At 44.4% G+C, this 23,741-nt stretch overlaps 1 protein-coding gene across 2 annotated transcripts in view; it reads right to left on the bottom strand.

Annotated features, from left to right (window-relative positions):
• Positions 1-23,741, bottom strand: part of EFNA5 (ephrin A5) — a 288,851-nt gene that overhangs the window by 5,054 nt on the left and 260,056 nt on the right. The window contains exons 3-4 of one of the 2 annotated variants that reach the window (XM_006068848.3): positions 4,039-4,104; positions 3,544-3,624 (exon numbers count right to left, since the gene is read on the bottom strand). In XM_006068848.3, the coding sequence (XP_006068910.1) occupies positions 3,544-3,624; positions 4,039-4,104 (147 nt within the window). The remainder of the gene's footprint in view (positions 1-3,543; positions 3,625-4,038; positions 4,105-23,741) is intronic. The other variant, XM_006068849.3, reaches the window with a different exon arrangement.

The following is a 23,741-nucleotide window of genomic DNA, read 5'->3' as shown; positions in this document are numbered from 1 at the left end:
GATTCATTTTGAAATACCACTTGTACTGATACACCTGAAATTACAGCAGCCATTGGGTTCCTCTCCGTCTTATTTTCACTAACCTACTACCCAATCCCCTTCCTTGTAAAATTGGGTCGTGCACTGATGAAAGGGCCCCAAGTAACAGGAAGACGCTCAGTGAGCTTGAAGGGGGCCCACCGTCCCCACCAGGTCAGGGAGCTCAGCGAGGGCTGGCCATGCTCTCAGCCCCCACAGCACAGACAGGGGACCGACCCTTGCAGACCTTTGAGAGGAAAACTGTTTTCTCACATGAGAGGAGCCACAAGGCCAAATGTGCTTTTCAAGCCTAATCTTTTTCTAAGCCATCAACCAGTAAAGTACCATCTTGGCCTCGAAGGGAAAAAAAAAAAAAAAAAAACCTCAGTCCCCTTAGGGCATTAGGGCTTGTCTCTTCTCACCGTAACACACTAGTCCTGGCTTGGGATTCTACGAGCAACCTGTGATTAAACAGGGCCTCGGTGCTGGGCGATCCCGTGGCCTCCAAGAAGCAAGATGAAAGCCAGGCTGTCATTTGGGTTAAGTCTGAGCAAATTTCAGAATTCTAAAGAGGAAGTCACAAGCAAAACCTAGCCCAGTAGAGACTGCACCTAAACACAAGAGAATTTCTAAAACTGGTAACAGCAAACGTGGCTTGGAGGAAGAAAACACTTCTCTTTGGAAGCCAAATCAAGTCTCGCCTCCTGGCTACAGGATTCCACACCACGAGGGTTTCGGTGGTTCACAGAGAACACTGGCGAGGTTTCGGAGCATGTTACGTGGCGTATTTCTGCCCTGAGATCATCCTGTATCCCTGATGACAGGAAACTGGCAGGCAGAGTGTGCAAGCAAGCAAACAGAGGAGCACATTCCGAAGACAGGTGAATTAGTGCGCACTGCTGAGAGCATGCAGCCGGATGCAGCCTTGCCGGCTTCATAGTCTGGTCTACACGCAACCATCCAACACCATGCGGCGGAGCTGCAAGCCTGAACTTCCTAAGGAACCTGGGGAAGCAGCGAGGCTGTTACTGTATTCATATAGCCAGGGATCATAGCTCAACCTTGTCTCTTTTTTAGTGAAGATGCTCACCAGAACGCCCGTAAATATGGTCCTCACTGCCTCAAGGAGCTTTTCCTACATGTACACCTGCACATCCATCCCCAACAACAGGGTCTGACCACAGTCTGTTCAAGGTTTGCAAACTTGTATCAGCTATGAGTACTTAGATTTTGGGGGCTGTTATGGATTTAAATGCCCAATGAAAACACAGCCTGTTCCCCCAAAGACCGTGAAATATGTTCACATATGAATGCATCTTAGGATCCTGCACTTTCATCATTAGTTGAATTCAAAGGTAATTTTCCTAATGTCGAAATGGTCCTCCGTGTGCCTCTTTATTACCAATAAAAAAGAAAAAAACATACAATCTGTTATATTTCTAAACAGTCGGTGGGCAGTGGGATTTACCTCGAAAAAAGATTACTGGAAAGCTCTGCCTACAGTATGCACCAGCGTGCATCAGAAAAACTTAATTCAGGGTAAGTTACGTCTGTAACATGCCCAACGCCACCGGTTAGCTTCCACGCGACTTGTGAACAAAGCCCTGATGATCAAGTTCTCTGCGTGGACATCTCTGTCAAGCAATGGTAAGAGAGTCCTATGTTTAGGAATGGGAGTTGAGAAATACAAATATCACCCCTGGATCTGGGTATAACGAGCTCAGTTACCAAAGGAAGACTGTAGACTCTGGGGTCCTTAAAAGAGACCTCCGCTCACTCTCAGGTCCTACCATGGCCCACGGCCTCGAGCCTGGGAGGGGTCTGGCACCTTGAAAAGCCACAGGAATGCTCCCAGATTTCCAGGACACAATTAAAATGTCTCCCTGTCAGCACTCGTTCCTTGCAACTTTTCTAAGGCAGCTAATGGATCCCTGGGGAGCCGCTAAGGCCTCTGAGAGCTTATTGTACACGCCTCTCCTTTGCACAAGAGGCCTGCCTTTGAGAAACAGAAATGCCTGGAGAGAAAGCCCGACTCTTCCTATCAGTTACAACGCGGAAGCTCTTGTGTGTCCAGAGGCACCACGTCTCTTCGGGGTACGTTTCCCTAAGGCCCGCTGACCATGTGTCCCAGCAACAGTACTCAAAGGGTAAAGCAGGTGTCACAACTCGTTTCATGTCCAAGGCCATCAGAAAGGTAAGTCCCACTGCAAATAGGTGGCGGGGGGGTGGTGGGGTGGGGGGGTAAGTCTGTTATGTTAAGAGGGGGCTTACACCTTTCTGGGAAGAGGAAATAATTTTGTCCTCCAACTTTGAGGGCTTCTCTGGTAGCTCAGTTGGTAAAGACTCCGCCTGCAGGGATCCTGGTTCGATCCCTGGATCCGGAAGTTTCCCTGGAGAAGGGAAAGGCTACCCACTCCAGTATTCTGGCCTGGAGAATCCCAGGGACTATATAGTCCATGGGGTCGCAAAGAGTCAGACACCGCTGAGCGACTTTGACTTAAGCTTTGAGGTAGTCCCAGGAGATGGGTAAGGACACGAGCGAAGACCTCGAGCAAGTTGGGTGAGGAAAGGCAACCACAGGTAGGCGGGTTACAGGGGCTCTGAGGCGCACGCCTCAGTGAAGACAGACTCAAGGGCTCCCCGACCCCCACCTCACAATCTAACGCAGTAAAGAGCTGGGTTGAACTCATAACCCAATAAATGGAGAGTTTACAGATTTACATTATCCACAGTAAGCTGCAGTGCAAATGCTTCAGTGATTCTTTTAGTGGATTTTATTTTTCTCCATAGTGACGGGGAAGTTTGGACGAGTGGAAGACAAAAGTAGTAGAAAAGTTTATTTATCCTTAATACTTGTCTTGCCTCGGTAATCAAGGATCACATTTGGCGCGACAGACTACTGCGGATACATTCGTGGGAGCAGCGGGTGCGTGAATTTGTGGTGTTAGGAGGCAACGTGATTATCCTTCTCGGGCCTACTTCTATTGGCAACGGCACAGATAATATTCGAAATAAAACGAAGTCCTTCAGAGCAGTTCAATGATGCCTGTGAATTTCTAGAGAAAACTAAAGAGGCTGAATTAGTTGCTATTTTGTGCAACAGTCTGATTACTTTTATCTGAAGATTGGGATCTAATATGAAATTTTTATAAGCGCATACAGTAGAAATTTTCTTTGTATTATACGAAAACAGGTCCATTAATAGTCACAGTGATTCACCAGCATGCTCAGAGGGTATGGTACAAAGAAGTGAGACTCTAGCATTCTGATGGGGCTTCTACCCTAGGATGCTGCGTTATATCCAACCCACGTCGAGAGAAAAGCAAAGTCGTAATTTGTCTAACATGCATTAATTACACAGAGATACTGGAGGAATGAGGTAGAAATAAGGAACATTAGCATCGCTAGCAATGAGCAAAAGCAGGGCAGCTACAACATGCAAACATGCAGGGAGGAAGGAAGGAAAAAAAGTACGGAGGCACAGAGAGATGCACTTGTTAAAAGAGAGTCTCTAAGCATACTAACCTGCTGGTTCTAATGAATTTTCTACTTTGTCGTTAACATCGAAAACACGATCATGAACACCTATAGTTTTCATACAGCTATCTATAACAAAAATAGAGATAACAGCCAAATATGTTAGTGAAGACACCCTTTAACTCCCGTTTCTTTTTTCTTTTTTTTTTCTTTCTTTCTAATTTTTCCTCTTATTTACGGAGAGATTGGTTTACAATCAGTGGCATGTATCCAAATGCCAGAATTGTTCCCATTTGCTGTGCACGTACAACAGTCTGAGAAACAACAAGTTAGCAACTGCTGTGTACTTAAAAGCATCATGAAAAAAAAAAAAAACAACGATGAGAAAAAATATGATGGAAACTAAAACATGGAGGTTGATATACAAAACAGATACCACACAGGATTTACAGTAAAAAACAGTTTTACCGCCGTGAACCAGACCACACAATAGAGCATGCGCAGTGAAGCCACCCTCAAAGACGCTCATTCGCGGGAACTTACTTGTTGGCCGCACAAAGACTTTGAGCTTTAGACAGGACCGCCTTCCGTTATCTGGGATTGCAGAGGCTGTGGGAGAGACAAAAAGAGAGAGCGAGGGAGAAAGAGAACACGACCAGATTACTCTTCGTTTTCAAATGCAAAGTGTCTACAGTAAATTCTTTCCTGAACAAGGGGAACGTACTCTGAATTCTTCCCAGAAGGTGAAACAGAGATACTTCTCAGATGGACATGATGGCTAGAGACAAGGGCTGCTTTCCTATGCCTATCTTTTCCTTTCCATGAGATGAAGAATCATGCAAGAACACTCGTAATCTGCAGGAAAATACTTTGGATTCTTATTTCAAAGTCTCTGCCGTTTAGCTTGCTCTGTCATCAGTTTTCTCTAAAACAAGAAGATAAAGCTTGAGTCCCCGGGCTACCCTTTCCTCTACTGCAGGAAAAGGGCCCACAAACCCCTGGAGCCCCAGGTGAAAGTGCTGGTAAAAACCAATAAGCGGCAGCTACAAGGCCAACTTAAACTTGACCCAGTTCTGCTGGGGAAAGCAAAGCTTTGTCTGTCCTGAAAGCCTGTCTGTCAGTGTTTCGCAGGTAATTCAATTAGAGGTTTTACTCCGAACTTGGCTCCACATTCTATATGACTAAACCGAGCCCAGCAACTTCCATCAGGCCATTATAAGTACAATATGCTATTGAGAAAGTGCCGTGTTGCAATGGTACATGTATTTTTTAAAGACTTGCCACAGAGAAGGATGGAATTAATAAAGTGGGCTTACCAAAACATGACAACATGTTTCAAGTTATAAATCATGTGAGGAAGAAACTTTCTTCTCCTTTTCAAGATAATCAGACTGTAAACTTTCCTTGTGTTTGGAAGATTATCTCCCCTCAGTGCACCCAGCATAATGTCAAAGGGATTTCCAAGGCAGTAAGACCCTTAACAGTCACCTGTGTTTACAAATGCATCCTAGAAATGACGATGATTACAGCGGTGGGTGCCGCATACCCCCTCCCTGTGCGTCTGCTTCGACTGTTTCCTTTGTTCAGAAAAAGCAGATGCTATCAATCCAAACGCACATGGCTCAGTTAGTTTGCTAATACCCTCTGTGTTCCGTGTGCCTTCTCTCTCCCCTTCGTTCTTACTGTCCCTCACACGGGGAACCCAGAAAATTAACATGCTGACTTTGTAGTTGAGAGGATTCAAGTGGCAAAAATTCAAGACTGACTTCCCTACCATCTCCTTGTGTAACTCCAGGCCCACACCCTGGAGGAGAACCGATCAAGTCACCACCCAAAGGACATCAAGCCGGAAGGGACCCTAGTGTCGCTCTTTAACACCTGTTGAAAACTCTCTTTAATTCTTAGGCCAAAGTAGATACAGGAGAGACGTTTTCAGCCCTCCCCGTCTTCCCATTCGCTCTGACAGGCAGTTAAGAAGTGCTAACAGCTGGCTTTGCCGTAGGCGTTCATTAAATCAAAGTAGGAAAAACTCCCTCCACAGACATTTACAGTAACTAGTGTTATTTAGGGTGTAGTATTTGCACTCTGTGGTTTGATCCAGGAAACGGTGTCCTTCCTGTGCACCTCCAACTGCAAATGTGCATGGCACAAGCACAGTGCACGTAGGTGATTCCAATTCATTAGAAAAACTGCGGGTTCTTGAGATGGTTTATATCTTATTCATGAGGGGTGGTGTGAAACAGTGACACATGGATATTCACGCTGCTCATCTATTGGTTTCTGAGCTGGGGTGAGCTTACTACAAGCCTCACGTACTTGATTTTGCCACACGCAGTAGCCGATTCTACTGACGACGCTGTAAAATACAGTGAGCTCAAGGCAAGATTAAATGCTTGTTTTAGTGGGGGAGCTTCTTAGAGTCACTGCAGGTTTTTCATATATATATATATGTATGTATATATGAGAAATCCCATTGGTCCAGACATAAAAATCACTGGGGCACATTGGAATAACACCAACACATGATAAGCTCTGTCCAGGCAAGAACTGGAGAATTCTCTCACCAGTTCGCAAAGAGGAGCAATTAGCCTTAGCTACTGGATGAGCTCCATTGTTCTGCGGATTAAGAGCATACAATGCACTTAGTTATCTAAAATAAAGACCGCCCTTCCCCACCAGACTCTTCCATCACTTCCCCACCTCTCTCTATCACCAGACAAGCTCTACGACAGTGGTAACATGGCAGACCCCTTATGGTGCAGTCGGACTATCACACTCCAACCCTTGGGCTGACAAGCCAAGACGAGAAGCATGTCATGTGAGCGCAGCCTCTGCCCTGAACCTGTGAAATAACCTGTTAACCCTTCGTGCCAGCCTGAGAGGGTGTGCCTTGAGAAGTCAGGATTACACACGGGTTTCTTAGTTACCACACTACAAAACAAAAATAACACCACCATGCATAAAAACCTTTCCCATATACCAGCATAACTCAATCTTTTATTCAAGGTTTAAAAACAGTGGGACTGTGGCTTTATCCCACGTCATGCTCCAGGTTAAGAAACTCCCACACCCCTTGGCTGACAAATAGAGGGTGCCTTTATACCACTTACAAATCGTGATTGTTAATTATTAGTAATATTTGAAGATACAAAGTAATATGAGATTACTGGTCACAAAAAAGCAGAGACAAGCACTAAAAACACACACCAAAAAAACCCACAGAAATTGAAAAATGTAATAGTCACACAAATAAATTTATAGGGAAAAGTCTCTTGGGATCAATGATGAACAAGACTGAGGACAGATAGAGGTAAAAACTTAAAATGTGCCCAGCTTTTGTCAGGAGGTAGGTAGAATTAATTTCTGTGATTCTAGAGAAATCACTTTATAATCAACCCTATTTTAGTTAAAATTTATATGTACATTCTTATGTTGCTTTCCTTAGAAAAAATAGTGAACATTTATATATATAAATAAATAAATGATATATATATTTATAAATAAGTAAATGAACATATATGTATATATTTATATATAAAACTGGATCACTTTGCTATACACCAGAAACTAACACAACATTGTAATATCAACTATGCTTCAATTTAAAAAAAAGATACGGATTTTGAAAATAAAATTTGTCAGATTAAAATGAGAAATTCATCTCATCTTAAACATTTGTCACGTAACCCAAATTCATATCCCTTTATTCAGTTTACTGCTGAAATTGTACATCTGGAGTCGGGCTGGGAGTAGGGGTACTGGGACCATTAAAACAAGCACAACTGCCCATTCCATGGTCAAATGGAAACTGTATAAATCAATCACCTCAATGATCTGCAAAGCACCAATCCCAGCCTCACACCACATAGTGAAGAATCTCGGGGCCTTCCAGTTCTCCTGGCTTCCCTTGGGGCTCAGCTGGTAAAGAATCCACCTGCAAGGCAGGAGACCCGGGTTCTACCCCTGGGTTGGCAAGATCTTCTGGAGAAGGGATAGGCTACCCGTATCCTGGCCTGGAGAGAATCCCATGGACTGAATAGGCCATGGGGTCAGAGTCAGACACGGCTGAGTGACTGTCACCTTCTGGTTCTCTGAGTTTAGAGCATCTTGCTAATAAAGGGCTGTTCATCTTCGCTGTGTCCCATGACCCCAGACAGGAGCCCAAACTTCAGCCATTCCTGAAAACCTGTGTGCTTACTCTCCTGGGACTCAGGTGAGCATGGCCCAGCACTCAGCAACCAGCTTGATGCCTAAAGGGGACCAGGTTCAATGCCTCCAAACCAGTACTTCCGAAGGCTGACTCGAGCACTGCAAACATTTGGAAAGTTCCCATCACAGTTTACCGTGGGCCCATCGGTTGGATGTGGCATCATCTTTGGGGCAGGCCACTTCTGCCCCGGCTCCAAGGCACACCGCCTAGCACGCCTGCTCTGTGTGTTCCCCTCCCGGGGAGAGTGCTGGACCAAGTTCCGTGCATCTATGGAGCTGAACACAGAAAAAGCGACGGCTGCCGCGTCTGCGCTTCCACTGTAAAAGGCTGCGCCCTCCTCCTTAGGACTGCTGCCCCCTCCCGAAGCGAGGTGGCACGCTGTGAGATTCTCATTGGAAAGGCGCCCACGGCACGGAGCAGAGGGGGACTTCCAGCCAGGAGTGTGCAAGGGACTGGCACCTCAGAGCTACAAGTGGCGAGGAACAGAGCCAGCAGACAGCCGCGTGAGTGAGCGAGAAACTGCATCTGCAGCTGAGCCTTCCGGGACCATCGCCTCGGGAGAGACCCAGACCCAGAGGACCCCGCTAAGCTGCCCTTGGATTCCAGAGACCCAGAAACTCTGAAGAATAATAGATGATGCCTTAGCCACAACCTTGGGGGTGATGGGTTACTCAGGAGCTAACGGACACAGGGCTGTGTGCAGACACCCCTGCGGCGGCTTCCATGCCCGTGTGAGGCCTGCGGGGCACTGGGCTCCCGGCCCCCACACAGCAGCGCCCCCCTCCTCCGATGCTGCCTCCACGTCTGAACCACCGCACCCCTTACGAGTGTACTTTTCGAGCTCCTGTTACGAGTCCACTTAAAACAGGCCCTTGAAGAGAGGTAATTATAAACTGCTGTTGAGCAAACGCTACAAGACACATCTATTTGTTTTCACGCCAGCGTTTAGAAAACTGTTTTCATTTTCCTCCCTGCACCGCTGAGCTTGTTTTTGCTCATGCAGCCATCCCTGTGCCGTCTCCATAATTAGCAGGGTGCCTCAGGTGAGCTCCAAATTGCCGGGTGGACCTGAAGGAGCTTTGGTATTACAGGATGTCCGCTTAAATCACAGAATACCTTTCCTCCAACACGAGAAATACAACATAAAGGGCAGCTTGAGAACACGGGAAACCAAAGGACGTGTACTCATAAGTTAACATTTCTCTTCATGTCAAAAAACTGTCAATTATGTTTACACAGGCTATCAGATTAACCATAAACATTATGAGAGTTTAAGCAACTCAAAGCAATCGAGGTAACAAACGTTTGCCTTCAGGAAGAACTGATGAAAGTTTAGCAGGAGAGAGATGAGACGCTCATTCTCTCTTCACACTTTAAGGCCCAACATGGTTCTCATTCGTTTGCTTTATCATTCCTCAGCCTAACCTTGTGCATGTGTGTTAGTCACTCAGTCGTGTCCTCCTCTTTGCTATGCCATGGACTGTAGCCTCTGTCCATGGGATTCTCCAGGCCAGAATACTGGAGTGGGTAGATTTTCCCTTCTCCAGGGGATCTTCCCGACCCAGGGATCATGCCCAGGTCTCCTGCACTGCAGGCGGATTCTTTACCATCTGAGCCACCAGGGAAGCCCCTGGCCTAACCTTATTCATCTTCACATCTTAATTCCCAAAGCCAAATTCCCCCTTCAGTGTCCCGTGTCCATCTAGGTACTTTAGGAAATTTTATTTTTTAAAAGAATCAGCTGCTTTCTGCTCCCCCCCACCTAAGAAATGAGTATGGGGAGCGGCGTTTAAAAATGAAGTTTTCCATCATCCTGTTTGCCACCGGAAGTAGTTATTAATTTGTGCATGTGAAAAGAAAGGATAGGCTATTAGTTGTTTGCACAGGCTGTTTTTCCTCCGTAGGTTTTCCTGTGGTCTAACACAGCACAGAGATATATGTAAATTAGACAGGTGACGGCAGAATTAAGCACTAATAGTCTTTTCACAATAAATGCTGAAAAAGTAAAGGCCATTTTAATAAATGGTACTACTGAAAATGTCTTTTAGAAGTCAGTAAATCAGTGAAATCCATTTTGTGTACGTGGGTTGAGGGTGGGGTACAGAAGTTGTGGGAATAGGATAGAGATTAACCAAAGCCATATGGACTTCTTGGAAAATGATTACCAGATCCCCAGAAAAAGTCTTAAAAGTTAGACCTCTTGAAAGAAGACCCCAGCAACAACTTGCAGCTGGCTACCTTTTTTTAAAAGCAGCATGACACCTAATTTTCATATTAAAAACAAAATCACCAGCTGTGAGGCAGTACATCTCACCAGCCTATACCTTTCGAGATTTAAGAGTCACATGACTTAAAACCCTGCTCTCTGCTCCCGGTTTATCAAGGTTGCAACCTAAGAGCAACCTCGGCTGTTGACTCCTCCTCCACCCACCCTGTTCCTCTCCTGCAGCCCACAGTGTCTCAAGATTTAAGTCACTGGCAGGTTAAAGGTCAAAGCCCCAGATGTAAAACCTGGAAACAGTGTTACTAAGTAAAAGTGGAGAAAGTTAAAATATCATGTAAATATTAGATACGTTGATATGGCTCTGGGGATGTTTCTTTATATATATAAAAGGAAGAGGGGTATTTCCAACAATAAAATAAGGGTAGAGCACACTCTGTAAGCTAAATCTTGGTTTCAACACCAGGGAACTGTAACAGGGACAAAAAAAAAAAAAAAAAAAAAAAAAATTAGAGCAGAGTTCAGGGTGAGAGAAGTAAAATAAGTTCCAGCTGTGCTGTCTCAGACAAAGAAGAGCAGAGGTGCCCAGCCTCACATCCGCGACTCCCTGACCCATCTCTCTACCCCCTTAGGCAAAGTTTCACTGCAAATGCGAACTTAAGTATTATTTAAATTCCACCAGCTAAGCTTCAGCAGATCAATGACTTTGCCTCGGCAACCTCAAATAAATGTCTGAGGACCAGTTCTTTCTACCAACTTCTAGGAATAAACAAATAAGGCATCATCATGCTTTTGTGCACTTTTGTTTCAAGTGTGGGCCAACTTTTACTTGCTTGTTCAAGCTCAGGGACAACACATTTGCTTCTACTGCTTATTGAGGAAGGCCAGTCCCATGGATTTGGATATCTGTGAAAGCAAGACCTGGATTGTAACCTGGATTTCAGAGAATGCTTTTAAAATACCCTCTGTAAAAAGCGTTTCTAATTCTTGTTAGGAAAAATTGAAGTCGGCTTAAACCTCATATTCTGAACCTTCAGACTTGATCTTCTTCTGTGATGTGACTGGCGAATTCTAGCCCACCCAGGCACAAAATGTGAGATAACACTCAGCTATCATTTGGATTGTTAACAAACCCTTAAACACAAGGAAATGTAGTTTCAGTTCCTAATTGGATATTTTACTTTTTTTTTTAATTCACTGAACATCTTTAAACAGTTAGGGAAAAAGAAAGTTTCCTAGTATAAACTAGTGTTGGAACTATTTGATGAGACCTGGGCCTGCCTGAGCCTTACTATTGAAATGATGGTCCCAGGCCCTAAAGGTCAGATCGTTCTGTATCTGTCTCTCTCTCATTTGCAGTGATTTTGTTGAATTTCACCCCCTCTACCAAATAGGTATAATCTGGCAAAAGGAGACAGACAAAATGATTCACTTACAAAATACAAAGAAACTCTTCCTCAGCTAGAAGCCACATAATAAAATAACTACAAAAACGAGAAGTCAGACAAGTGCAGAGTTCCTGGAATCCCAGGAAGGAAACACGTATTCATTATTACTTTGACACAGGCTCCTCGGTCACCTCGGCGACGTGCCATTGGGGGTGACTGTTAACCGGTAACCAGTGAAGACCACAAACCCCGTTGCTCATTTGTACAGTAATAACAGAAACCCTGTCATTCTCACATAGCACTAATGGAGCATGACAGTAAATTACTAATAAATCACGTTAATACCATTCAAAGCAGCCTCTAGAAACAAGTTAGTGTTCTTCTGAACCTTTCCTAATGATCTTCATCCTTATCGTCCTTGGTGGAGGGCCTCGGAAAGGGCCCGGGTTAGTGGCCTGAGTGCACGTGAGGGTGGTCTGAGCGTCCTCCTGGTTCACTCATTCTGACGGCTTCTGTGCCTGGCGGTCAGCTGGTCAACCCACACAGGCCTGGATTTCCCTGTAAGCCTCCCGCTCTGCAAAACAGCGGAGGGATGACCAGCTTTAGAGGGGCTGGGAACTTCTGTATCATGCCTGGAAACTCAGGTGACACATCCCTCCAGCTCTAGAGAATCTCTGCAGTTCCACTGATGATTCGGTCAGCTCGGTCCACACCGCGCCCTCTGCGTGGCCCTTTCCCTAAAGCAAGCAGTCTCTGGTTCCAAGGGCAAATTTGGACGAGGGGGAAGGGATCAGCTCTGGATAGCAGTGATAAAAAATAACTTATGAGGCACAAGGGGAACCCGGTGGCCAAGCCTGACCCTCTATCTCCAGCCTAAATTAGAAAAACTGGATTCTATGATAGTTTTGTGGAGAAGGAAATGGCAACCCACTCTAGTACTCTTGCCTGGAAAATCCCATGGACGGAGGAGCCCAGTGGGCTACGGTCCTTGGGGTCGCAAAGAGTCGGACACGACTGAGCGACCTCACTGCTACTACTACCGCAGTTTTGTGTGTGTAGAAGGCGAGGGTGGAGCGCGAGGCGGTTTATGTGAGGATGTGCACGGAGGCTGGGGTGAGAGTTTACAGAGAATTGCAAAAGGCATTGGAAGACCCTGATTCTTGTGAAAAAGCATCCACAGACTCTGTGAGTTCTTTTTTTTTTAAACCCATTTTAAGAGTGTGAGCATGCCATCATATTAGAGGGATACTGCCAAAGACGAGGACATAAATCTCACCGAGAGGCAACCTGGCTGGCATGGAGACTGCCTCTGCAGCTGCTCAGACTAACTGTGCCACAGGGATGGCCCAAAACATCAATAAAGCCAGTCCGGGGGCACAGATGCTGCAGCACGCCCGCAGCCGTCCCCGGATGCTGTGCTGCTCTCAGCGGCTCCTTCTCCCATCCTTAATATTCTTCTGCATCATATTTGGGTAAATATCTCTTCACACGAAGCCCACTGGAAAAGACCCTGATGCTGGGAAAGACTGAAGGTGGGAGGAGAAGGGGACGACAGAGGATGAGATGGTTGGATGGCATCACTGACCATCATGGACCATCATGGACATGAGTTTGAGTGAACTCCGGGAGTTGGGGATGGACAGGGAGGCCTGGTGTGCTGCAGTCTGTGGGGTTGCAAAGAGTCGGACACAACTGAGCTACTGAACTGACACAAAACCCATCGTTTCTTTGGTGGTGGTTCTCAGTGAGTAGGTCCTGTTTCCCCATCGTCTGCCCTGCCTGATAGTAAGTCGCGCATCTGGACAGGAGGAGCATTTGATGGGTCAGTGGGCCCCAAATCTAACAGAGGCCTGAATGGAGGAATCTGTGGAAAGCTGCCTTCTGCCAAAAGGGAGTTGTTTAGGCACCGGGGCTGGACATTTTGTTTCACACCAGAAACGCTTTCCTTGAGGAAAGCCGCATAATAAAAGTAATATGTGTTGAATGAGTGAATAAAATCACAGCTAACGCCAGGGCCCGCATTCTCGTGCCCTCTGCTCGTCTCTGCGTCCGACTGTTTCCTCTCCAGTTCACGGCTGCACACGCAGCATCACCCCACAGAGTAGCAGCCAGCGTCTTTCACAATCTGCCCCGACCATGATATCCTTCTTGATCTCTCCTAATTCCTTTCCCTCCTTTAATTCACATTACAGATTGAGGGCAAAAGGAGAAGGGGGTGGCAGAGGATGAGATGGCTGGATGGCATCACTGACTCGATGGACATGAGTTTGAGTAAACTCCAGGAGACAGTGAAGGATGGAAGCCTGGTGTGCTGCAGTCCACGAGGTCACAAAGAGTCAGACACAACTGAGCGACTGAACAACAATCCATGTTAACAGCCTAGGCCCAGTAATCTTTCCTCCCAGAACCATGCTGTCTCCATTTTCTCATGCGACCTTCCCTGTGCCTTGTAAACATCTCAGCTTCCTCTGGCCATGTGAGATAGGTCTCCATTTTCCTAACACAAAATCCTTCTTCTGGGTTCTTACCCTGATCTGTTTCTATCCCCTTGGTAGCACACACCCCAAATTCTGTGTTTTCTGAGCTGGGCTGTTACAGTGCAGAGTTATGAGTTCCTGTGGGCAGGAGCCATGCTGGGCTTTCAGTTCTGGGGTGGGGGGTGGGGTTTCACTGCTTTGCTCATAACATGCTTAATAAAGATGTGAAAAATTAGTCTACGGATATAAAAAATCTGGATATCTGCAAAGTGATTTGCTGACCAAATACCAACAAACTCAGGATTAGAATAAAAAGGGAAAATGAAGAGTGGTTAAGGAAAAAATAATAATAATTTTGTAAAATCCTTTTTCCTGGAAGGTGCCTCAGCCCTCCCTACTGGCTCCTTCTTATGGAATGATGCTGGAAACTGTGACCTGATAGCCAAAACGCAAAAAGGCACATGAAATTCAAGCATGTGTTATTTTCATGTTTTTGAGTACATGGTCCAAGAGATCAGAAGTAAATGAAGGGAACGTGGGCATTGTTAGAGTCAAAAGCACGCACAGTCTCATCACATATCCAGCCTGGGTAGGGGTGGCAGGCCCCTCCAGTACACAGGAGGGTAAAGGCAAGTGGTGCTAGAATCCAGGTGACCACAGGCTGCTCTCACTAAGGACAGGAAAGTCATGTTTGAGGAGCTCTTGATCAAGGTGAGAATGAAGCCATCTGGCTGAAACCCTCTAGTCATTAAGAAGCCTGGCAAGTTAAGATACCTCATAGGTTAAAGGAGAACGTAATCCCAGAGTTGTGTTAAGGGGACACTTAGTTACAGTTGCATGCGAATTTACACCTGATGTGAAGAACTGACTCACTGGAAAAGACCCTGATGCTGGGAAAGACTGAAGGCGGGAGGAGGAGGGGACGACAGAGGGTGATTTGGTTGGATGGGATCACCGACTCGATGGACAGGAGTTGAGCAAGCTCCGGAGTTGGTGATGGAGAGGGAAGCCTGTCGTGCTGTGGTCTATATGGTTGTAAAGAGTCGGACACAACTGAGCGACTGAACTGAACTTAGTTACAGCTGAGTTTAAAAACCAAGTAGAGACATTTTTAAAAGCATCACGACCAGTGTGTTGGTCGCTCAGTCATGTCTGACTCTTTGCAACCCCATGGACTACAGCATCTGTCCACAGAATTCTCCAGGCAACAATACTGGAGTGGGTTGTCATTTCCTTCTCCAGGCATCAAGACCAAAGAGCTAGTAACTTTTGTGTTAAAAAAGCATCTGAGAATGTGGAACTTTAATAACCTATAAAGCGTAGGAAAACTTTGGCCATTTAGAATAACAGGTCAGATATGTAACTCCAATGTAAAATATAATGGAACAATTGATTTCGACTTGTGATTAAGTGAAATTTTAGGTTTATACATAGTTTTAAACCATGAGAACTAAAACCTCATCATATTTTTAAGTTTAAATTATGATGATGATAAGAGTTACTTAAATACTTGGGAAGGTTTTATAGTCAATTTAAGTACTTAAGAAGGGAAGAAAATATATCAAATCTTTAATGGTTAAAGGAGTTTAATTAACCAGGTTTATAAATAGAGCCAAATATTTAAATTTACTCATATACAGAATAGTAACATGCATAGACTAATTTGAAGAGGTAAAATTTGAAATATTAAAGAATTTTTTTTATTTTGTTACTTTAATAAGTCAGCTATTAAAATTTAAATCCAAACTGAGTCTTTAAATAATCCTTCCTAAGACAAAAAAACAAAACAAAAAAAAAAACAAAAAACTATGCTGAATGTTTCTGGCTTATTCAGTTTTCATTTCATTCATTTATTTATTCTTTCAAAACCATTTTTGTTTGCCTGCTTTGTACCAAGCGCTGTGTCAGATTTTGGGAGCTCTGTGGTGTATTAAAAAATGGTTCCTGCTTCTGGAGCTTACAGTTTAATTGGGATGGAGACAATAAACCTGGAAACAAACAAATCTCCAACTGCCAATTACACTCAGACCTATAAAAGGAGCATCCAGCTCGTGGATAAGCCAGAAATATTCAGGTCCATATATTACAGAAAATAACCAAAGGGACCAAGGTGTTGAAATCTAAAATCTTCACCAACCGATGGTCTATGTTTTTCACTCTCTGAATATTACTTTTATATATTCTCTTGCTAAAATGCAGAGAAATCTCACAGCTAGAGCAAAACTTTGACCACATTATTGCCGCAGCAAACTTTCTGAGATATTTGTATACTATTTCGTCTGCCAGGAAGCCCAGTTATCAAGCGGCTAATGCACAGATGACACCAAGATGGATAAGAAAAGGTTGATCTGTTACAATTATGACTTTAATATGAAGTATATTAAATAAGTCAATGAGGTATTTTTAGCTTCTAGTATTTGAGAAGTCCACAGAATGGAGAAAGGGGTTACCATACTCCCAAATATATTCCTGTTTCTTAAGAAATTTGTGATGCTAATATACAAACACAAGCATTCTATCCACTAGCTATGATAGTAATACTAGGAATCACTTACATTTTGATACTGACTTCATATGTCATATAAACAGGAATTTGTTTGTTATATGGTATTTGGGGCAAAATTTTTCATTTTTGTTCTGCTTAGTGAAAGAAAAAAAGTACATATTCTTGGGTCAACATCATTTTAATCTAGGAGGTCTCAGTTGAAATTGCCTTTGAAGTTTTGCTAATTACAAAGCTCAACAGGGGGTTTTCCTTATTTGGTATAACGTATTTCTATTCATTAACCCCAGTTTTAAAAAAGATTAAAAAGTCTGACTAGAAACAACTTAAAAGTTTGACACTTAAAAGCTCCAGGAGATAGTGAAACACAGGGAGGCCAGGCGCGCGGCAGTCCAGGGGCCCCAAAGACTGAACAACAACAACGAAAAATTTGAAGACCAGCCTCTCCCCGAGATGCCTTTCCGATGCTTCAAGTGCAAACTGCCCCCGCCACCCACCCATCCTGTCTAATTATCAATCTCGTGTGGTTACAGGAAGGGGAGGTAAAACTTACACCTTTTGAACTTCCTAACTACACTGTGCTGCGGGAAGATGAGAAAGCAGTTTTTGTGCAACCTCTATATTGGGAAAATTTATGTCAACCTGACTTACAAGGAAACCGGGGTTCTGAAGGGCCATCCTGCCAGCTGCCTTTCTCGGGGCCAAGCCACCGGCCCGATGCTTTCATTCTGGTGAAAGGATCATTCCCAGGCGGCCCTGGGGAAGCTGGCCCTCCTGTAAGTGTGCCCCTTTGTTATGAATATGGAACAGATGGAGCCAAATCTATCTGCTCCATAGGAACAAAAACACTTACAACCCAGCTCTCTCTATTAAAAGACTCTACTTAGCTCCTTTATACCATCGGCGTTCTGTGCACTGCTGTGAGGTTTTGACTTTATAGAAAAAGGCACTTCATAAAAGCAACAGTTCTTACTCTTAAACCAAAGTGGCCTAAGAACTAAAGAAGATGAATACATGGTTTCACCCACAGGACTCCTTGGAGATATGCAGATATTCAATTTAGGGGCACGCGAGTGTGTGTGTGTGTGTTTGTATGTGTGTGAATTGACTGTATTCAATTCTGGTAAATGTCTGCATTAAAGCCACATGAAAACAGAGAGGAGAGCGATGAAGATGTCATGTTTCTCATTATGAGGATGGCATCTAATTGCTCTGGCATAATAAAATGCCAGGATTTAATTTCGTACGTATGTCTGTAAGGCTAGCGAGGCTTGTCTTGAACCAAAAAATATGACTAGGCACAACAGAATCACGCAAGCAAATACAGTTAGTAATGAGGACTGTATCACAAGACAAAGGCTATATGATGCGTCCTCCCCATGAAAAATAGTGATAATTACATTCAGCATCATGCCAATTTGCTGTTACAACTGGAGAGCCGGAAACGCCGCAGGTGAAACCAGCACACTTGGTCATCACACGGATGGGCCCAGGCACATCCAAGGGCCATCCTTACGGAGCGCTGTTGCAGAGAGCTGGGTGAGCCTCATGGACTCCGGGTGGCTGGGGGGGTGGGGAGCGGGAGCGTGGGTGCCAACGAGAGACGCCCCGCCCTCCCCTTGATGGCAACAGGGGGAAAGGAGGGCCTGCCCTGTTTCATGGCATTTATTATACTGATGCATTTACAGTCCGGGCCGCCTCTTCGGAGATAATTGAAAAAAAGGAAATTCTGGGGCAGGAGGCTTTGATTCTGACTAAATCAAGTCTCCGGGCAAATTTCCTCCTGCCAGCGGAAGCACAGCTTGTCTGAAGTCGTAACCTTTGTTGGAGGAGAGGAACTGGCCTTGAAGCAGATCATGAAGCAGATGCTTTATGCCAAATCAGAGTCTGGGGAGACGTAGGCTACTGCAAATAAAACTCTTCTTCTGTCTGTTCCATCACTTCAATTCCCCGCAGTGTGAAATATGAACTCGCCAACAAATGGCCAGCGTGCTGTGCCTCGCAGCGGGGGGGGGGGGGGGGGGGGGGAAAGTGCCACAGCTGTGCCAGAGCTTGGAAAACTCGAGACGCGCCTGACATGTTCATTAGGCCTCTGTTCAGCAGGGCCCGAGCCAGGCCTCTCGCTGGAACCCACCACGCTGGGCAGGAGTCGGACCGCAGACCCCGCCCGAGAGGCAGAAGACACACTTTCCACCAGAACGCCACGGACGACCTGGCCTGATCCCTCAGATGACCCCACAAGGTTGCTCTTTACACCAAGAAATCATCTGGGTACCAACAGATTGAAAAAAAACAAGAATCACTGAAGATGATCACGGCTTTTTTTTCTGACTTTATTAGCAGCCTGCTCTGTGAACAGTAAAAAACTGAAAAGCTGACACATATCTCCAGCCTCAGAGCATCTCTGAGAGATGGAAACAGTCCAGTGAAGAAGGCATCAGAAAGATGATCAGAAAGATATCTTGTCTTTATCAGAAACACGGGACGGTGGAAACTGCCCAGCTCACCTGTCACGGGCACGTGGAAACACGAGTTCCCTCTGGCAGATTACACATTACAGTCGCCCAACAATAAAATAGTTAATTTGTCTAAATTAAAGTAAAATTAGAGTTAACAAGTTTCCGTGTGAGGTCCTTCGCAGCATCCTGAACATGCATATTCACACACACCCTTATGCTGTAATCCTGGATTATAAATATCCCATATTCAGTTCCATTGTGAGATTTTTCAAAGGTTATTCACATGCTTTCTAGTGCCACATTCTTTCAAGTTTTAATCACTAGCTCCTTAAATAGAAGTCATTTGCATCTGTAAACATTTCCTTGCAGTAGTATTTAGCAGTATATTCTCTTTGTGCGGAGCTATTTTAAAAGGAAAATAAACCTTAATAAGGAATAACCATCAAATATAGGCATAAAAAGATAAATCAGAGTCTTGAGAAGCCTCTCTAACCCCTTTATGCAATTTCCGGGAAAAAAAAAAAAAAAAAACATTTGAAATTTTCCAATCTTAAAATAGCCCAGAATCATATGGTTTATTTTGGATGACAGATTGTAGGAATACTACTCATATAATCCAAAGAATGACCTAAATTAAGGGACATTTTAAAGAAATGAAATGAGTTTGAAACAATTTATTATTTTGAAATGACGCCAAACCAGCACACACGGTGGAACCTGGAAATGATGGACCATCATCACAGCTCACGGCCGAGTGCTCATTAGTTTAGCATTTCTAAATGAGTGCTGTAGTCAATAAATCTGTCCCACAATGGTTACAAATGACTATTTTCAGGGATTAATAACAAGACCTATATTTTTATTTTAGGATTCTTTTGGTACCAATTATTCTAGGATATTATTTCCCCATAATGTTTTTTTTTCTCTATTTAACCTGACCAAGTACAAATTGGAAACATAAAGTCATTTCTTAATTGATATGGAACTTGGTGGGAGGGAACTTCATTTCAGGATGCATAATAATATTATTATAATAGCTACCATTTATCTACTATTTCTGTGTCCCAGGCACTGTGCCAGGTTTGTTAAATTTAATCTTTAGAACAGTTCTGCAAGGCAGGTATTATTATCCTCATTTTAGAGAGGAGGAAACTGAGGCTTAGAGGGATAAGCCGTCAGCTGCTGACATACGAAGCTAGTGTACAGCAGCCTGGATATTCAAATCCAAGTCTTTCTGATGCCAAAACTATACGACCTCAGTTTACAGTACAAAGCATACCTTCAATATTCATTTCATAATTTCCCATAACTTTTTAAAAGTCCTTCCAAAAGAGCCTAGGGGTAGGTTAAAACTTGGACTGCAAGGAGGTCAAACCAGTCGATCCTAAACGAAATCAACACTGAATATTCATTAGAAGGACTGATGCTGAGCTCCAATACTTTGGCCACCTGATGCGAACAGCTGACTCATTGGAAAAGATCCTGATGCTAGGGAAGATTGAGGGCAGGAGGAGAAGGGGATGACAGAGGATGAGATGGCTGGATGGCATCACCGACTCAATGGACAGGAGTTTGAAAAATCCGGGAGATAGTGAAGGACAAGGAAGCCTGGCGTGCTGCAGTCCCTAGGGTCACAAAGAGTCAGACTACGACTGAGCAACGGAACAAGAGCGGGTTGAAACTTGGTGAAACCTGACCGCATTTGCAGCGCATTTCAGTAAAAAAACCAAGCGAGAGTTTTGCGGCAGAGACGTGCCCTGTGTGTGGGGTATTTCCTAATCGTGCCTTTAGATATTGTATTACTGTAACTGAGGCTGTCCTAAGGACCCATATGAACCACTGTAGGAGGAAATACGAAACAAAACATAGTAAACCGACGTCCCAAATGGCAACCAGAAAGTTGGCGGCGTCCTTAGTACTCACAGCCTGCGAGGGGAGTTCCTCGGCTGGCCTGGCTGTCTCTGACGCACGGCACCCCCTGGGACTTGGACGCCGGCTGCCTGCTCCCAGCCCTCTGGGGCCTGGGCCTTGGCCCGGAGAAGTAGATTAACTGACGCTGCGGTGGCACCAGAACCAAATGTAACACACAAAGCAGAACCTTCCTCTCATCCAAAACCCAGCTGAGAGGGTTCCGTCTGGGGGTCTGCTGAGCCCAAATGCCTGTACACATGCAGACAGTCACCTGCCTTTCCTGATGCCAGAAAAACAGCAGAGGCCCTAGACTCGCTAATTCCTGCCTTAAGTTCAGGAAGGACGTGGCTTCGTTAATAAAGTGCACCAAGGGTGACTTAGCAAGAGGGTGACTTTTTTTTTTTTCTTTTTCACTTGCAGTGTAGATATTTGATCCAGGAATGTCCTATTCAACAACACATGTAACTTTTTTTCTTTTTTCTGCACCATCTCTTTTCCAAAAATTCCTCCTGGTAACGGACTACATCCAAAGGATCCCAGCCAGCCAGAGAAAGAAAGGATCCTGCTGCAGTCTGGACAAATGCACAGGAGTCCAGAGTGATCCTGGCAGAACGCACGTCAGATCATGTAACTGCTCCGCTCAAAACCCTGCAACGGCTCCTGGATCCTTAGCACAGTCCACCGTGACCCCGTGCTCTAATCCATCACACACAGGAGCACACGTGTACAGAGCGAGCATGCACACGCGCGCGCGCGCACACACACACACACACACACACACACATACGTACATACGCCCTGTCCCAATGGTCTGGACATAGACAGGCAACCCTCCCCTGGCCCTTCGTGTTTGTCTGTCCCCTCCGCCCAGAAAACCATTTTGCCGGACAGACCCATGGCTTCCTGCCTGACAAGCAGCAAGTTTCCTAATATTATTAGGAACACGGTTCCTAATACTATTTAATAGCATTAACCACTAGAAAGGCCTTTCCTGAACATTCATTTTCTATTCATCACCTCTATATAATTATAGAGATACATAATTATATAATAAAAACTATATTGATCATTGAATAAAGATAATTACCCTATATATATTTAAATGTATTATATTTATATATATAATATAAAATATTTATATATTATAGATATATTATATATTAAATATATATAAAAGTGATTTCCCTACCTTTATATTGTCTGTCCTTCTTACTGTTTTATATCTTCATCCTAACACTTACCAACTACACGACATACTGCATATATATTTGCTTGTTTATTCCTCTCCCCACCCCCTGGCACCCTACTTTAGAGTGTAGGCTCCATTAAAGCAGGACTTTTACCCATTTATTTTTTCCTCTACTGCATTCACAGAGTCTAAAATGTATCTGGTCAGCAGTGAGCACTCAGTAAATATGTGTTGAATGAAGGAAGGAAAAAAATGATAAATGAGTGAAAGACAAAGTCCCCCCAAGGAAATGCTTGTTTGCTCACTGACCTACTATAAAGGCCCACAAAATCACAAGTGCAGAGTAGAAAAGGTAAAATAGAAAAGCCAGTAAGTGAGCAAGCATATGGGTTTCCTGCAATGTAAGTAGGTCCTTAAGCCTGCTATAAATCTGAATAAGTGGCTTATTTTTCAAGGTAGAGTGAGTTTTTTTCCCCACTTTCAATTAAAATACACTAAAATATATTTGTATAAGGCAAAATGACTTTAAAGTACCTTTGAAAAAGTTTCTGCTAATAACCTGCTGGTTATTTTCAAGGCATTCCTGAGAAGGGTGAAGGCAGATGGTAACACAATACCAGCTGAGCACCAAGTGCAAGGAGGGCAGGTTTTCGCTGGGAGCCTTTACTTGGAGGGGCACTGAGGGGACGCGCCCTGAAAATGCATTAGGGGCCACTGGACCGGAGGTGAGTCTTATCTCCATCCTCCTCCACAGCTAAACAATGGGCCCCTTTGCCTCCTTGCATTAACCTGCAGGCCGAAACCACCGAGTCACTCAACTCAAGGTCATGAACTTAGGGGCCATCTGCTTCGGTCTCCTCTCTTTACAAGTTGAAGAACCCGAGCTTCAGAGCTTCAAGAAGGCCAAACCCCACCTTACTTTGGAGAAGGGTATAGAACAGACTGACCTGTCCCTGGGACATTGATCGAAAGCATAAAAAAAACCCGTTCACTCGAACCACGCAGGATATAATTTCACTCGAACCACCCAGGATACAATTAGGGCAAGGGAACCATCCACAAAGCTCCCCTTAAATACAAAGAACCAAATTATCGGGGACTAAATATTCAACGAATTGATAGTATAGGTCGTTCTGCTAAAATCTCGTGAAATCATGTAGCTGAACTTTTCATTTGCTGACTGTGTTCTTTAGAGTGCCTATGAAATCAATGTGTATAATACGTTTATGTCCCCTTCAAGAAAAGAGTATAATTTTTACTATTTTAAATAAGGGCGGAAGGTTATGGCTACAGCATCTTTGCCTCTGACACAGGGGCGCTCAGAGTTATGATTTATTTTTTTCTCAAATACGCGGTCAGAGACGCGGTCTCAATTAAGATATTAGTCCTGGAGGAAAATGGGAGGCACTTTACAACCCTCTGCTTGATGGTTCTGTTTCCAGAAAGCAGAGTGGTGAAAAGTGGGAGCTGTCTCTGATACTAATTTGAAAAACTAATGAAGTCATAGAACGGTTATTTCTCCTAAGTAGCCACCAGCCCTTATTCTCTGCACAGTGTAAGACGGGATGAACACGTACAGCTTCCGCCAAGGTGATGGCCACACGGGCAGGCACACCGTCCCCTGCCACCAGCTCACTGAGCAGGATGCTGATGAGCTTGGACCTCGATTCTCGGGCATCTGGGATTCCAGCCCACCCTCAAAGAAAGGTTCTTCCCATCCCCGGTAGCTATCTTTTCAAAACCTTCAACTACTTTTGCTCCTCGCAACCCATTTGATCCTGAAAAGTAAACGTACACTGGATTTTTAGAAATCAAATCCTGGAAAAATTGCTCGAGGGCTACTGAAAAGAACTCCAGTTCTGTCAAAGGAGTGATCACTCTCTGCAAT

Source organism: Bubalus bubalis, chromosome 9 (genome assembly GCF_019923935.1).
Source record: "Bubalus bubalis isolate 160015118507 breed Murrah chromosome 9, NDDB_SH_1, whole genome shotgun sequence".
Lineage (NCBI taxonomy): Eukaryota > Metazoa > Chordata > Mammalia > Artiodactyla > Bovidae > Bubalus > Bubalus bubalis.
The sequence above is the reverse complement of the archived record's forward strand: the minus strand, read 5'-3'. Positions and strand labels throughout refer to the sequence as shown.